Consider the following 15519-nt stretch of genomic DNA (forward strand, 5'->3'; position numbering starts at 1 on the left):
CCCTCAACTTGCCACATTACACACCTTTACATTTAACTCACCCATCACTAATACCTGGTCTCGAGCGCCAAATATAATCTAATAGTCTTTTCCTTATTAGGGGCAAACACAGCGGAGCGGTTAGCATTCCTGACTACTATCCAAAGGTCCTGGGTTTGAGTCCTGGCTGTTGGAGGATATCATGTGATCTATGAAGTGCACATTCACATGCACTATATTTGTGTTCATATACCTTAGCATCTGTACAGTAAAGTTCTGTAAAATGCTAGCAGTTGGTAATTTTAAGCCTAATGGGATTTGAACAGTCTAGACCTGACTGCTCATGGATGTGAGATGAAGGGTATTCGGTTACTAGTGACTGAATAGTCATTTCCCTATCAGTGGCAATCATAGCCAAGCACTTAGCATTCCTGACTACCACGCAAAGGTCCTGGATTTGAGTCCTGGTACTTAAAGGGTACACATGTATCAAAAAGCCACAGTGACATCACACAACTCTGCCTCACACCTACATGTATACTAAAACTTTCACTCAACTCTCCATCCACTCTTACACATGCATTTGCTCCACTGTAGAAAGCTTGCACACCATCCAATAGTTGTCCCTCTATTCCATACATCCTTAACACATCCTATAGAGCATTCCACCCAACTCTGGCAAACACTATAGCTAGATACTTTTCCACAGTCATCTTCACCACAAAAATTGCTCCTCACTTATTCAGCACTGTTATTTCCATCACTCCATCAATGTTGAAAATAACTATGGAAAAATATCTAGTATCTTTTACACATCTGGAAAAAGCGTATGACAGTCATTTGGTATGCCATATGGGATAAATTAAGAATACATAGGGTTGGGAGACAATGGTAAGACAGTGTGAAAGCCTTCTCTATAGCAGGAAAAGCAAGTGTAAAAGCAGACTGAGAATTGAACAAAAGTCTCAGTATACATGTGGGTGTGAAGAAGGGCTCTATGGTGCCACCATGGCTTTTTAATGTTAATATGGATGAAGTGATAACAAAGATTTAGGCAAAACAAGAGAAAAGGTGTGCAGATATGGAGTGTGGCAGTGAAGTAAGTTTCAATACATGAAATCAAACTTCCCCCCCTGTATACTCAAACAGGTTATCAAAGATGAAAATGGACTGAATAAAAGAGTCACATTAACACACACAAAAACTAAACGAATGGTGAATGGGCTGATTACATTCTCAGAGAAAGTGAATATTCTATTCCAAGAATCATTATGACCGAGACTACACACCATAGCTAAACCACAAGAGGTAAATTACTCCTCCATGTAGTTTTAAGGTAGAATTCACTGCCAAAAAGAACAGTGACACCTATTCTTCAAATATTATGTGAAACAGAAAAAAGTCTACGCATATTATCACTAAACAGTACATTCATGAACATAGTAACAACAGTAACAGCCATATAATTCTGCAGATAATATCACAAGGTGTAGAATGCAAATAATTCCAATTATAAGCCATTTCACAAAAGAAAAGTTAAACATGTTATACTATATTCCTTTAACTCTATTCTGTCTAGTCCTTCAAGACAATTCCTTCTAAAAATATGAATTTCTTAGCTATTTCATACAATACAAGTGGACTTACCTTAGAAGCATGACAGACAGAGCTACAATTCCATACGCCATTAGAGTTCCAATGCTCATCATGTCTATCAGGGAGCTTAAGTCAAATACTAAAGCCATGAGACCTATAAGGTTTCAAAGGGTAAATACATCTTTTATTAGTAAACTCCAAAAACATAAAAAGTAATACAGTTTATCAGTACAGCTTTAATACAGAAACTATCAACAATGCTCTTCACTAAAATCCAAGTTAAAAAATTCAAGTTATGAATATTCAAAGATAATAATTCAAGTAGCACAGTGGCCATGTTAAATAATGGAAAGCCTAATCTGACATACTCTTAAAAGATGAAGTTCAAGAAAGGGAAGCAAACAGAAAAGAATGAATTAGAATCTATCTTTTCTAAACACCCACCTACTGATTTGAAGAAATGCCTTGTGTAAGATGAAGTGTGGCAAAATAGTTTGAGTGCAGGGAATTGCAGTTAAAAGGGTTAGCAGTTTTACTGGCTGGTTAGTCAGGATTTTTAATGCATGTACGGCTCCAGGTGAGGTGCCTGAGGATTGGCAGAATGGCTGTATTGTGCCAATGAATTAAGGCAAGGGGAGAAATATCAAAAGATACTAAATACAAGTTTATTGAGTATGATAATCTGACAAGTTGTATGGTGACTAAGAGGGTATTGATGTGCAAAGATCATCAGACTGGGGAGGAACAATGTGGTTTCAGAAGTCACTGAGGATGTGTAGCCCAAGCATATGCTTTCAAGAATTGGTATTACAAATGCTAGAAGACATAGAAAGATTTTTTTTTTTTTTTTTTTTTTTTTTTTTTTATACTTTGTCGCTGTCTCCCGCGTTTGCGAGGTAGCGCAAGGAAACAGACGAAAGAAATGGCCAAAACCCCCCCCCCCCATACACATGTACATACACACGTCCACACACGCAAATATACATACCTACACAGCTTTCCATGGTTTACCCCAGACGCTTCACATGCCTTGCTTCAATCCACTGACAGCACGTCAACCCCTGTATACCACATGACTCCAATTCACTCTATTTCTTGCCCTCCTTTCACCCTCCTGCATGTTCAGGCCCCGATCACACAAAATCTTTTTCACTCCATCTTTCCACCTCCAATTTGGTCTCCCTCTTCTCCTCGTTCCCTCCACCTCCGACACATATATCCTCTTGGTCAATCTCTCCTCACTCATTCTCTCCATGTGCCCAAACCATTTCAAAACACCCTCTTCTGCTCTCTCAACCACGCTCTTTTTATTTCCACACATCTCTCTTACCCTTACGTTACTTACTCGATCAAACCACCTCACACCACACATTGTCCTCAAACATCTCATTTCCAGCACATCCATCCTCCTGCGCACATCTCTATCCATAGCCCACGCCTCGCAACCATACAGCATTGTTGGAACCACTATTCCCTCAAACATACCCATTTTTGCTTTCCGAGATAATGTTCTCGACTTCCACACATTTTTCAAGGCTCCCAAAATTTTCGCCCCCTCCCCCACCCTATGATCCACTTCCGCTTCCATGGTTCCATCCGCTGACAGATCCACTCCCAGATATCTAAAACACTTCACTTCCTCCAGTTTTTCTCCATTCAAACTCACCTCCCAATTGACTTGACCCTCACCCCTACTGTACCTAATAACCTTGCTCTTATTCACATTTACTCTCAACTTTCTTCTTCCACACACTTTACCAAACTCAGTCACCAGCTTCTGCAGTTTCTCACATGAATCAGCCACCAGCGCTGTATCATCAGCGAACAACAATCGACTCACTTCCCAAGCTCTCTCATCCCCAACAGACTTCATACTTGCCCCTCTTTCCAGGACTCTTGCATTTACCTCCTTTACAACCCCATCCATAAACAAATTAAACAACCATGGAGACATCACACACCCCTGCCGCAAACCTACATTCACTGAGAACCAATCACTTTCCTCTCTTCCTACACGTACACATGCCTTACATCCTCGATAAAAACTTTTCACTGCTTCTAACAACTTGCCTCCCACACCATATATTCTTAATACCTTCCACAGAGCATCTCTATCAACTCTATCATATGCCTTCTCCAGATCCATAAATGCTACATACAAATCCATTTGCTTTTCTAAGTATTTCTCACATACATTCTTCAAAGCAAACACCTGATCCACACATCCTCTACCACTTCTGAAACCGCACTGCTCTTCCCCAATCTGATGCTCTGTACATGCCTTCACCCTCTCAATCAATACCCTCCCATATAATTTACCAGGAATACTCAACAAACTTATACCTCTGTAATTTGAGCACTCACTCTTATCCCCTTTGCCTTTGTACAATGGCACTATGCACGCATTCCGCCAATCCTCAGGCACCTCACCATGAGTCATACATACATTAAATAACCTTACCAACCAGTCAACAATACAGTCACCCCCTTTCTTAATAAATTCCACTGCAATACCATCCAAACCTGCTGCCTTGCAGAAAGATTTGCATGAGATATTTATGGATCTGCAAAATAAGCAAGATAGGGATGATGGATATGCCTTTTGGGAGGTGTTACGAATATAAGGCTTGGGAGAAAAGCTACCAAAAGCAGTGAGGAGTTTCTGTCAAGAGAGTAAGGCATGCGTATGATCAGTAAAAGGAAAGAGTGGGTGGTCTCAGGTGATGGTGAGTCTGCAGAAAGGATGTTTGATGTCACCATGGCTGTTTATTCTTTTTATGTATGGAGTGGTGAAAGAGGTAAATGTTAGGGTAAATGCCGAAAGGAAGCAACTGGGCATTTAAAGCGATAGGTTGGATTCATGTCTGTCTGGGGTTAAAAGGGTGAATGAAGATTTCTGTGGAGATGCAAACATTCTGTTCTGGGTGAGCCACTGATCCGATTGTGTTATGCAGTTTTGCAAGTTTATCATTCTTACTGTGGTGTCAGGGTGCTGTGATGTGATTGTAAAGTCATAAGCATATGAGAGGACACTCATGCTATGGTCTAAAGGAAGTAATAGGAGGTCATGTAGGAAGAGACTGAAGAGGGTTGAGTTAAGAAATGCTCCTAGGGGAGCTATACTTTAAAGCTTAAGGGTTTTTGAGGTGAAGCCTTTTTGGCTGGGAAGCCAGCTATGAGGTTAGCCAATCACAGAGTGTATATGATCATGAACACAGGGCCTGGCCAAATAGAAGCTGGTGCACACATTACCTGCCATAAATAATACCAGGAGAGTAGATATGGTATATGAATGCCATATAGAACATTTGCAAATCCTATAGATAAGGCAATTATATAATACACCAAACCCTAATTAAATCTGGCTAAATCAAACAAGAAAACATATTGATGGTTGGGTGGCTGTGATCCAAGGATATACAGACAGGCCCATACTGATAGCCAGGGGACTGTCATTGATGTCGTTGTAGAGCAGAGGTTGTTGACTGGGATAGTAGACCTAGACTGAGCCATAGGTCATTACTGATGAAAAAGTAGCTAATAATGGGAAAGAGGCATTTGCATGACCAGAAGTTTGGGGTTAAGAAGTTTCTAGCCCTCACATGCAAGAGAAACTCTTTTATGGCACACAGGATGAACTGAACCTGAAGAGTATGCATGGCAGTTTACATGGAGAATATACTGGAGTAATGCAAGTTAATTCAGTATTGCACAAACAAAGATAGGCAGGTCTGACAAGAATGCTGACTAATACGAAATTAACAATGTAAATCAATTTCCCTAGGTCACCATGATAAAGGAAATGCAACCAAAGCAGGGAATGATGAAATTTGAGGGTATATGGATATGGAAAAGTAATATATTACAAAGAGAGAGATAATGTTATGTAGCTTTGCCTAAAGGTAGAGAAGTGTGAAGAAATATGAAACTGCTTCAGTGAGGTATGTTGGAATATGTGCTGCAAAAAAAAAGTAAGAAAGTAGGTGGAGGGAAAGAGTATGCTTGCAAAAGACAAGCAACTGTGATGATATATAAGAAGTAGTTCAATATGGTGATTACCTGTGTGTTACTACTGTACACAAGGAAATGAAAAATATTACTTACCAGCAAGGAGGCCTGAGAGAACAGTTGCAATGACAGGCGTATGAAAGACCCTGTTGATTTTGGATAAAGTGCGGAACAACAATCCATCATCAGCCATTGCAAATATTATTCGAGGAAGAGGAAACATAGCACCAAACAAGCTGTAAAGGATATCATAAGATCACACATATGCACATATCTTGATACTAGAAAACATTTTTCTATATCAAAACACATAGTCTGAACAATGCAGCATAAAGGATTATGTAGTGACATGATAAATATCTTAACAATGCAAATTCTACGTCAAGCCACAGCATCTCAATAAACTGTCTAACTTACTAATGCAATGAAATCAAAGGTGTTCCCTGGATGAACTTATCTATGCTATCATCAGTGCAAAACCTATACAAACCTTTTAAAAAATCTACATGAAAAGGAGTTTTCTTTACCACTGCTTTAAGTCATTTCCTGCGTGCTAAAGAACAAGCATAATTCCTCAAATACTTCATCCGCTGACCATCTCCATACATTTAGTGGAATGTAAAAGACTAATACAAGTTTATGCAGATAACATTTGCTTTTTGAGGAGATGGAAATTGATATCTATTTGCACTACCAGCTATTGAAAAACATGAAACAAAAATGGATTGTTAGTGTGAATAAAGAAAAACAAAAAAAAGACAAGAAGAAAACTGTCAGAAACAAAAAGTGATAAAACACAGAAAAATGAAACATTACTAGTCTTTGAAGGATACTATAGTTTTTAAAAGTATCTAGCACACCATCAAGTGGGACTAATGTATGGTTTGAAGGAAAATGGGAAAAGGGGCAATAACTTTTTCTAACAATCATGCTCCCATGAGTGTCCTTAACTGACAAACTGACAGTTGGACCCTGTTACTGTAAGTAAAAGCAAGGGGTAGCAATGCTGTTTCCTGAGATTTCTAATAGCTTACACTTGAACAACAGAAGAAAGACAACCAATTACCTCCATAGGAATGACCAAAGAAGTATATTCCAGAAAGGTTTTCAAAAATAGGCCAAAAGCCTGAAAAGGGATACTTTGAGGGCACTCTTAAAAAGGCAGTAGTATTGCTTGCCTTATAATTGTCATACAGGAAGCTAAAAAGGAAGTCTGAAAAAAAAGTTTCTGTAACTTCCATGGCCTTACAAAAGTCAAGGATAGTCTACAAGGTTTATCAAGCTGACTGGTATCTTCATCCACAAAGTGCAACCAGCACTATCAATCCTGTGAGAATAATGGTCTCAAAGAAAAAGAAAACTCCCTTCCCAATGATCAAGCTAAGGGAGCCTTTCATTTACTCTAATGCCAGTCAAGGTCAATAGGACAACCCAAACAAGGGAGGTTTGACTGTCATATGTCTGACATCTAGTGGCACAACCCTAAGGTGGAAATCTGTACTTTACCCTGGGAAAACACCTTTCTAATCTCTGTATGTTTATTCCCCCTATAAGGGGTCTGTATATTGAAAGCCTCCACAGGAAAGCAAACCTTGATAGGACTGAGAAGTGATGATTATAAGCTGGGAGGCAATACATTTAGCAAATAACCATACAGTTAACCTTGTGTATACATCTCATATATGTATACCAAGTACACACAAGTTCTCAGTAGTGTTTATGAACACTATCAAATCTCTTTGATTCATATGAATGTCCATTATACAATACTCATAATATCAGCTATGTCAGACAAGGATACTTATCCATGTTAAGATGGAAGATGACCTGGAAGTGTCCAGCTGCTGCAGTTAATGAACTAAGCTCTCTGTTTATCTGAGAAATAGCAAGGTATAACACAACCGATGACCTAGGGACTACAGCATCATTGCTGTTACTTGGTGGACCAGGCCAGGCCCTCCTTACCAAACAGTTGATTAACAAAAAGTGATAGTAGTATTTCTCATGAGTAAATAGGAGGATTCTTACCTCCGGTGGTTTGAAATATCTTTCATGGTTCACGGGAAATGATTCCAGAATGGAAAAAAGATTTTATGACAAAAAATTATATTTATCAGATTATTTTATGACAAAAAATTCTATTTATCAGATTAATATACGTAGCATGGATTTATGACAAGTCTGAAGGGGGTTAAACATCATTACATAAGAATCTTTAAACAACATCAGAAATATTCATAAGAAGTTAGACAAGAACGAAAATTGAATGTATCAAATGCATTAAAATTGTGATATCAAATTCAGCAGACACACTTTAGTTTGAAATCTAATTGCCCAATCTCTAAAACATTTAATCATCACAAAAGAAAGACATGGAAGCATTCTGAACAGCAACAGGAATGCAAAAAATGCCCTCTAAAGTGGAGAGCAACTAGCATAACTATAAATCAATATGCTGTTCAGCTAATATGAAATGGTTTTAATCCAAGACAAAGCAACAATCATGTGCAAAGTTCTAGGAGTTTCCATTGCATGATGACTCCTCTCAAACTTGCTACTGTACGGTGATCCACATTCTGAAAAGTTTGCATTACGTTATATGAAAATAAACCTTATTATGATCCCTTGATTCAAAATGAAACGTAAAAGCTGTAGTGACACTACCCTTGTATAATGTCTGCAAACCTTACAGAAGATAATAGCCACTTTGTGGTCTTCTCATAAAACTGTTAGACAGTCTGTGTGTTTGATGCTAAAAGACCTGATGGTTTATACCAAGGAATGAAGAAAGAAGACTCTAAATGTTGATTTCAGTGCTGAACTGTCCATTAGAACAAGCTGTTAGGGATCTATGGAAATAATTAAACACCAAAGAGGTAAAAACAGAGGCAACAATAAGGGAGAATATCACAGTTCTGGATGTATAAATAAACTTCATTGCTTTGAATTAAATGAAATCTCACCTTGCAGAAAATCCAAACAGAGCACCAACACTAACAATCCACTTGGCAGTTTCCCATCCAAAGTACTGAAAAAGGTACACTAATGGAGCATCTACATCCTGAAAAATATGAAAAGAGAATGAGGAGTTGAGTTGTCACCCATACTGTCAAACAACTGTGAGTTTATATGAAAAATAAAAATTATGGTAACCTATCAGTCCTGCAGCAATGCTTAGGGATCTGGTGTACACATTACCAAACTTCAAACTATCCCTTCAAGAATAATTCTAAACTTTCTTTTAAAAATCCTCACTTTTTTCTTTTTCTTTGCATGACCACTATTAATGCCTAATCATATGTAACATCTAAATCAAAATATAATCTGCAGTCTTCAATATTCAGAGAATTGTGCAAACCTACAGAAAAAATACAAAAATTCTAAGTTGTAAAGAAATTAATTTATGGAATTTTTACCTATATGAATATAAAAAAAAGATAATTTATTACGAGATACAAATTTAGCAATGTTCTATAGTGCACATTATAAAGGAAAACAATAAATGGTTTTGAAAGCTGAAAATCCTTTTCTCTCCAAGGCAGTGTCCAGAAATTATGAAACATTCCTCTGGGAAAATCAGGTCAATATCATTCCTACCCTCCAAAAAATTAGTGAGGAAGCTCTCTCACTCATCTGCCATCACTAAATTACCAAAACCTTTTATCATCTATTTGGGCTCACTTTCAGCCAATCAGTGACCACCAAGCTAACGTAACCAACCCAACAGGTCCCATTTACTCAAAACCTCACAATGCACAGATCTAGGCAACAACTCACAGTAGTCACCAAGGTACAGAGAACAAATGAAATGAAAGGGTCAGCAGAGTAAGAATAACAGGAAAAACTGCTGAGACACTGTTCCAGAGAGAAAAGGTTTCTTCAACCTTCAAAACTTACATTTCTTTCCTCTATGTTATGTCCCACAAGCAAGCATGCATAACCATATGATGGACAAAGTTTAAATAAAATCAGGAGTGCACAGGAAATCAACTCTCTGGGAGTAGGAATCTCCAGACCTACACAGACTAGATCTACCATGATCCAAACTAAGGTACCACTTAAAAAGGTAGGAGAAAAGACCCAAAGACTTGATTGAGCCATCAAGACTAATTTCTTGACCCGCGTAGCTATAAAGGATTTCTTGGGCAATCTCCAGTGAAATTCAATAGATTTTGAAGTGGATGATAGAGGGACAAATAATAATTATAATGGAATCTTTCTTGGCTAAAAAACTTGGTAAAGCTTTATCTCCATTCACAGGAGTTCATCATGAGAAACAGGAAGATTCTTTTGTCTGAACATAGTAAGTAATTCTAAAACTCTTCTTCTGCAGTCCAAAGCTGTAAGGCTCACTAATGAGTGTGGTATGTAAGGCTCTGATAAAGGTTATTAGAAAGCAAATGGGTAAAGTTATCTGAGGAAAAATTTCGTAAGTGAGAGACAGCATGCATTTAGGGAAAGGTCATGTGTAACTAACCTCTTAGACTTATATGAGAGAGTGAAATCAGTCCTGAACAAAAGGGAAGGTTGGGTGGACTGTCTGTGTCTATCTATCTATCTATCTATATCTCTTACCCCTGTTCCCTCTGAGAACTACCATCAAGGGGTGGCCATGGCAAAAGAGTCTTCACTTATCCCTGCCTCAAACCTTCATGCATCCTAAAACTTTTGCTAAGCTCTCTATCCTAACTTACACACGCTTTACACCAACAGTTGTCCCCCTATACCATATATACACTTAACACATCCCACAAAGCATTCCACTCAGTTCTGTCATATGCTTTGTCCATATCCATAAAAGCTGCATGCAATTTCTTACCTTTCGCTAAATACTGTTTCATGGTCATCTTTACCAAAAAATCTAATCCACACATCACTCTGTCAATTAATATTCTTCCATAAATGTCTCCCAGGACATTAACAGACTTTATTTGTTTTATTTATTTTGCTTTGTCACTGTCTCCCGCGTTAGCGAGGTAGCGCAAGGAAACAGACGAAAGAATGGCCCAACCCACCCACATACACATGTATATACATACACGTCCACACACGCAAATATACATACCTAAACATCTCGATGTACACATATATATACATACACAGACATATACATATATACACATGTACATAATTCATACTGTCTGCCTTTATTTATTCCCATCGCCACCTCGCCACACATGGAATAACAACCCCCTCCCCCCTCATGTGTGCGAGGTAGCGCTAGGAAAAGACAACAAAGGCCCCATTCGTTCACATTCAGTCTCTAGCTGTCATGTAATTAACAGACTTATTCCCCTATAATTGCTACATACATCCTGAACACCTTTTCCTTTGAATAGAGGAACAATAATAGCTTTCACCCAATCCTAAGGCACAACCTTCTGTTTCCATGCTAAATCACATAAAAGATGCATCCACTCTATTACACTTTCTTCTCCATATTTCAGCATTTCAGATGTAATCCCATCCACTCCATCCTCATTATTGCCCCTATTACCTTCCTTTTTGCTATAGGCCCTTACACGTGTATTCTCTTCCTTCCCTCCTCCATACCCATGCATGTAACAACTGCTGCCTCTCCTTCTACATTCATCAGTTCTTCAAAATACTCTTTCCATCTTTCTTTCACTTCCCATTTTGAATCAGCAATTCCCCTTCTTCCTACTTCTCATATCAACATTTCCACTCTTACATCCACCTCTTTCCTTTTTCCCCTCCTTCCAATACAGTCTCTAATTATCCACAGACTTTTCTCTTACCTCTTTTCCAAAATCTTCATCTACTCTTTCTTTGCTTTCCTCTATCAGCTTCTTATTATTTCTCTTACATATCTTGTATTCTTCCCTCCTCCTTTGCTGAACTTCCACTGGTACATTCCTACTGAGCAATCTCCAATATGCTTTTTCCTACTCTTCCAAAGCATTTCTAATCTCTTCTGTCCATCATGCATTGCCCTTTTTATTCCTGTATCAAACTACCTTGTATCCAACTACTGAATCTACACACTTTACTAGTATTTCTCTAAACATTATAAACACATCTTTCACACATGACTGCATTCCTACATCTACTGCACTTCCATCTAAGATTTCAGTTACCTTCATTTCTTATTCCTCCCTGTATTTTTCCTGATTCATCTTTTCGCTTGCCAACACTTTTACCTCTCCATTCTTCCTAGTTGTCCTGCTCTGCTCGATCAATCACATGCTTCAACTGCGGCAAAGTTGGCCATCTGAAGAAGTGCTGCAGGAGCAGAAAGGATTCTGCACTGACCATCAGCAGTCATGCAACCTCCACTGTCATCACACCTCTGTCAGAGATCTCAAAAGCTGTGACAATAGTCAACATCCATCGATCGTCCCAGCCTACCACAGACGTGACTGTTGCTTGGGTTAGTGGCAAGGAGGTGCACTCAACCTCAGCTGTGGCATACACAAGTGCCCAGGTATGCATCGCTGGCCTGTCACTGCTAACTCACTGGGTATTAGGCCTGTGCAGTTACAGGTGCTTCGGGTCAACTAAATGCCAGATCAACTTGGGGAAATGCTTCACATGACAGGAAATCTACCTCATCCAGTTGGCAAAGCAATTGTACATCTCTCTGTCAGCCTGTAAGGCACTGGGGCTGGTACCTGATACCTTTTCCCAAAGTACCTCACCCGCTTCCCTACTGTGAGTCAGTAAGGCAGTCACCAGTTCAGCATTCAACACCACAGAGCATCGTGTGAATCTTGCAACACCCATGCCCCATCCCTGCCACAGGAGACCATGAAGCTCACCCCACCCCCCAACAACCCATTTCAGCACACCATTGCCGAAATGTTCTAGTCGGAGAGCCACACCAACAGGGTGGCTTGTGGTGGCCTATTTCCTTAATGGCACAACCTCCCATAAAATCCAGACACAGCTCAGGAGGTACTTCACCTTTTGTGGAGCCCCCAAACAGATGTCCATGGATGGTGGAACCAACCCAGTGAGTGCAGAGATGGACACCTTCAAGAACTGGGGTGTGTGTGTGTGTGTGTGTGTGTGTGTGTGTGTGTGTGTGTGTGTGTGTGTGTGTGTGTGTGGCTTGGTACGTTTGTCATCTGCCCAGTACAATGACAGGGCTGAAGTGGCAGTCAAAAAGTAAAGAGAATCATCAGACAACAAGTCTTCAAGAGGCAGTCTTGAAAATGACAAAGCAACCCTGGCCATCCCACAGTTTGTAAATACTCTCCAAAAAATAAACAAATCACTGGCTCAGTTGGCCATGGGCAGGAAGCTTCGCGACGGGTTGCCATGGCCAAACAACACCTGCTGATGGATCGGCATTGGTGTTACACACTACGAAGGAAGCAACAGATGGCAGAGGCACAGGAAGCAGGGGTTGCATGCGGCACCCTTAGGAGGTAACCACCCCTCATAAAAGGTTCCCATGTCCACATCCAGAGCCAGGCCTCTAGCCTATGGGACCAGACAGGTATGGTTACGGAGGTGCTTCCACATAGCCAGTACACTGTCAAGCTAGATGGTAGTGGCCACCTGTCGCTGAGGAACAGAAGGCATTTGAAGTCTGTGGCGATATTGGTGAGTAGTGCACCTTCACACTAACCAGAAAGCACCCCATCCCTGTGCCCATTGCACATGAGCAACCCATGCCTACTCAGGTATCCAGTCGCCCCAGCAGAAGGGAGATGCGCCCAGGATGAATGGATGATATGATACTTGAAGTGTCATTTAACTCCTAGCCCTGTGTATTTCTTTTGTGTTGTTTATGCTTTTTTTAATGTATTATCTTAGGAGGGGTGCTGGATAGTTGGACTGTATGATATGTTGGGCAGAGGCTGGCAGCATGGAGACTATCTAGCACTTTTTATAGAGATCTAATGCCTAAATTTCATATTTAGCACCTTAACGCATTTTTTGTACCTTTCTTTCTTTTAATCTAGTACCAAACATGGTGTTATTTCAATATATGAGGAAATTAAAACAATAATGTTAGTGTGATTTGGGAACTCTTTTTATATGCTGAAGGCACCAGCCATGGACAAAAGTCCACATCAAGGCCGGGCCTTAACTAAAATATAGAGAATTATGAAACGGAAAAAGAAAAGACAAGGGAAAGTATCTATGAACTTTTTTGAAAGTGAAAGACCTTTCTTTTGAAATGTGCCAGGTCATAGTTATTGGGAAAGACATGAGAAGGTAGAGAGTTCTAAAGCTTCAACATGTAAAGAAAGAAGCTGGTATGAAAATGTGAGTTGCCAATGGCCACACAATAATCATTTGATGCAGCGGCTTACCAAGTGTTCTAGCTTGTGGTGGGGGCACCGAAGTGACCAGCTCTCTGAAGCAAAAACCAAAGTAATACTTATATAAAACAGGGATAGTGACCCAACACTGCACCATAGGGAAAGGGTGCCAAGTGTGGAAGTTAGCCTGGGACAGTTCATAGGGCAGACCACTTTCAAATCAACTCTGTCAAGTAAGGATACACAACTAGAACATCCCCAAATGTGAGAGGAGTACTCTACAAATGGACAAATCAATCCTTTGTATAAATGGAACAATTGCTCAGAAGAGGTACTGACATCTAAACAGGACACCCAGTTTCTTAGAGGCAGACTTGGCTATTCCTGTAATGTGGGGTTTCCAAGAAAGAGTGGATGTAACAGTAATACAAAGTATGTTCATTGAGTCAAGAGGTGGAATTACAGAACTATCAAAGGAGAGATGAGAGTTGTTAGGAGTTTTCAACAGAGAGATGGGTAGAAACTGGGTCTTGAAGGCATTAAACTTAAGATTCTGTGTCCTCCACTGGTATATCCTGTCCAAGTCTGAGTGCATTCTGGAAGCTGTGTCAAGATGAGATGCAGATCAAGTGAGAGAAGAGGAAGCAGAATAAGTTGTGGATGAATGCAGTGTTGATTCGTCAGCATATGAGTGCACTGGATTATTTGTGGAGAGAAAATCATTGAAAAAAAGGAGAAAAAGTATAGGGGACAGGACTTGAGGGACACCGCTGTTGATGAAAAGGGGAGAGGCTGATCCATCAACAACCACAGAGGTTGATCAGCCAGAGAGGAAGCCAGATATGAAGGAGCAAAGTGAGGGAGGGAAGCCAAAAGAGAGGAACTTAGAGATGAGATTCCAATGCTACACCCTTTCAAAATCCTTAGATATGTCAAGAGCAACTACATATGACCTCCCCATAACTCTCAGGGATGATGACCAGCATTAGTAAGATAGGAGAGAATATCACCAGTGGATCTTGCCTTATGGAAGCCATACTGGTGATAAGATAGAAGACTGTGATTTTCAAGGTGTTTAAGGTTATGGGAGTTGGGGAGGGATTCAAAGACTTTGGAAATTATAGACGTCAAAGCAATAGGATGACAGTCAGAGGGGTTAGAATGGTCACCCTTCTTAGGGATGGGATGTACTAAAGCATGTTTCCAAGGAGAACGAAGAATTCTGATTTTAAGCAGAACTGGAAAAGATTAGCAAGCACAGTGCAAGTTCAAAAGCACACTCTTTCAGTACAAGGGGATGGATGCCATCTGGACCATAATCCTTGCTTGTGTCTAAAGAAAGAACTGCTTTTCAGACAGCCCAAACAGAGATTACAGGAAAAGGCCCAGGATTAGTAAGAGGAGAATCAAAGGGTGAAGGAATGTTAGAGTCTTTCAAGGTGGAGTTAGGGGAGAAGCGAGAACCAAAGAGAGACAGCTATAGTACCGTCAGAACAGAAAAGTGAAGGATTGGTAGAGCAACAAGTTGTTAGCTTTAATCGAAACCTATTAAAATAACAAAGAAAAAACAAATATTGCATGTCAATATCTTCACTTATATACACCAAACTGTCAAAATTTCAAATAATGGTGTGGGTTTGCTATCGAAGCAGGGAGCAAATTGAAGAGTTGCTCTAGACTATCAAAATCTTCAAACAATGCT

The 15519-nt window shown here is 39.8% G+C and overlaps 1 protein-coding gene across 5 annotated transcripts in view; it reads right to left on the bottom strand.

Annotated features, from left to right (window-relative positions):
- Window positions 1–15519, bottom strand: part of LOC139767130 (uncharacterized) — a 273906-nt gene that overhangs the window by 69182 nt on the left and 189205 nt on the right. For all 5 annotated transcript variants that reach the window (XM_071696149.1, XM_071696144.1, XM_071696145.1 and 2 more), the window contains 3 exons: window positions 8547–8644; window positions 5680–5819; window positions 1627–1729 (listed from right to left, as the gene is read on the bottom strand). In XM_071696149.1, coding sequence (XP_071552250.1) covers window positions 1627–1729; window positions 5680–5819; window positions 8547–8644 — 341 coding nt within the window. The remainder of the gene's footprint in view (window positions 1–1626; window positions 1730–5679; window positions 5820–8546; window positions 8645–15519) is intronic.

Source organism: Panulirus ornatus, chromosome 59, assembly GCF_036320965.1.
Source record: "Panulirus ornatus isolate Po-2019 chromosome 59, ASM3632096v1, whole genome shotgun sequence".
Classification (NCBI taxonomy): Eukaryota; Metazoa; Arthropoda; class Malacostraca; order Decapoda; family Palinuridae; genus Panulirus; species Panulirus ornatus.